General features: G+C 52.0%; 1 protein-coding gene across 1 annotated transcript in view; it reads right to left on the bottom strand.

Annotated features, from left to right (window-relative positions):
* Positions 1–319: 319 nt before the first annotated feature.
* VOLCADRAFT_94240 (uncharacterized protein) overlaps positions 320–1,796 on the bottom strand; it is a gene marked incomplete at both ends in the record, with an annotated part of 23,927 nt that continues 22,450 nt past the window's right edge. The window contains 3 exons of the mRNA XM_002953389.1: positions 320–347; positions 590–816; positions 1,440–1,553. Of these exons, the coding sequence (XP_002953435.1) occupies positions 320–347; positions 590–816; positions 1,440–1,553 (369 nt within the window). The remainder of the gene's footprint in view (positions 348–589; positions 817–1,439; positions 1,554–1,796) is intronic.

The raw sequence follows: 1,796 nt of genomic DNA, 5'->3' as shown, positions 1-1,796 counted from the left end.
AGTACGGCAATAAGGGGGAAGGCCCAGGGGTTGAGGAGATGGCCGTAAACGTGTTGAAGGATCAGAATGTGTGATTCTGCCGCCATAGCAGCGAGTGTCGCTGGCGCTGTGGCGTGCTTAACTTTTTGCCGCTTACCGTGTGTTTTGCTTAGCGCGTGCTCCCCTTTTTTCTTACGCCAACAAACAACACACTCCCCTTACGCACGTTTTCCCCAACAAGCTCCTAGTCTCTCCTCTACCCCCCCTTCCTGGTGGCCCCACGCAACAACAACAACAACAACAACAGTTCGGTTTGCCGTCTTTTGAGCCGCTGTGATGCCTAGCCAGGGGCTGGGAGAGCGCCCCGGCTGGCGTGAGTGAGGGAGTGAGGCGCGCGTGGAGAGGAACAGACGGACGTAGAGCCGCGTGCCCGCCCCTGCGCTGTGTTTCGGCCCCCGGTCAGGGCCCCCCACGGTGCTCTCGGTCCTTTCTCGGGACGAGAGCCGCCCCCCACAGTGTAACACCCCATCAACAACAACAACAACAACAACAACAACAACAACAACAACAACAACAACAAGTTTTCCCGCACACCCACACCCAAACCCACATTCGCAGGTAGCCCCGCTCCATTTCGCTCTGAGCACGACTGATGTCCAAGTCAGCTGCCAGGGTGCGCATCACGGCAAGCCGCCGCAGGTGCCGTACAATCCGCCAACAGCGCAGCCAGCGGTTGTTCCCCCCGGAAGCGAGCGCGGCGGCGTATGAGGCCCTTCGGACCTGGTAGCCCCGCCATACAGCCTGAGGAAGGGGGTTGTGAGTTGCGATTTTCATATGCTGAGGCCGCAAGGGGAAGCAAGCGGGAGTGGAAAGGGTCATTTGTGCCTCAGCAACAACAATATCATCACACGTGCTGTGCATAGCACCAAGTGGCTCCCAAAGGCACACAAGCATACACACATACAAACACATACATACACACATACATACCACACCCACACCACAGGCATTGTCCTGAAACACTCACACTCGCGACTCAGTTCTTGTGCCACACATACAGATACACATACAGATACACATACACATACACATACAGATACACATACAGATACACATACAGATACACATACAGATACATATACACATACACATACAGATACACATACAGATACATATACACATACATATACAAGACACATACAGATACACACACAGACATATACAGATACAGATACAGATACACACACAGACATATACAGATACACATACACATACAGATACACATACAGATACACACACAGACACATACAGATACACACACAGACACATACAGATACACATACAAATACACATACAGGTACACATACAGATACACATACACATACAGATACACATACGGATACACATACGGATACACATACACATACACATACAACATACAGATACACATACAGACATACTTGGATGGTGATGGCCGCCACCGCTCTTTGAGCCTCCACTGTGATGCCTTCAAGCTGGAGAGATACAGTGCCGTACTCGGGACGATCCAGGCACAGTACTGTACGGCTCAGAATCTGGCCGCAAGGCAAACGGAGCGAAGTTGTAGGCAGTGCATGTGTGTTTGGGGCGGTAGGGGCAGGACTACAAATCACTCTGATATGTGCACCCCCCCACCCCAACCCCCCACCCACACAACCTGAAACTTCGCACTCCTAGAAGCCCTTCACGAAGCTCAAAACCCACAGTACGGCATACGACCCTCCTTTTGAGGAGATGAGGAGATGAAGACCACGTCTTCCACGCCTACTCCTCCNAAG

The sequence above is a fragment of the Volvox carteri genome (genome assembly GCF_000143455.1).
Source record: "Volvox carteri f. nagariensis unplaced genomic scaffold VOLCAscaffold_36, whole genome shotgun sequence".
Lineage (NCBI taxonomy): Eukaryota > Viridiplantae > Chlorophyta > Chlorophyceae > Chlamydomonadales > Volvocaceae > Volvox > Volvox carteri.
The sequence above is the reverse complement of the archived record's forward strand: the minus strand, read 5'-3'. Positions and strand labels throughout refer to the sequence as shown.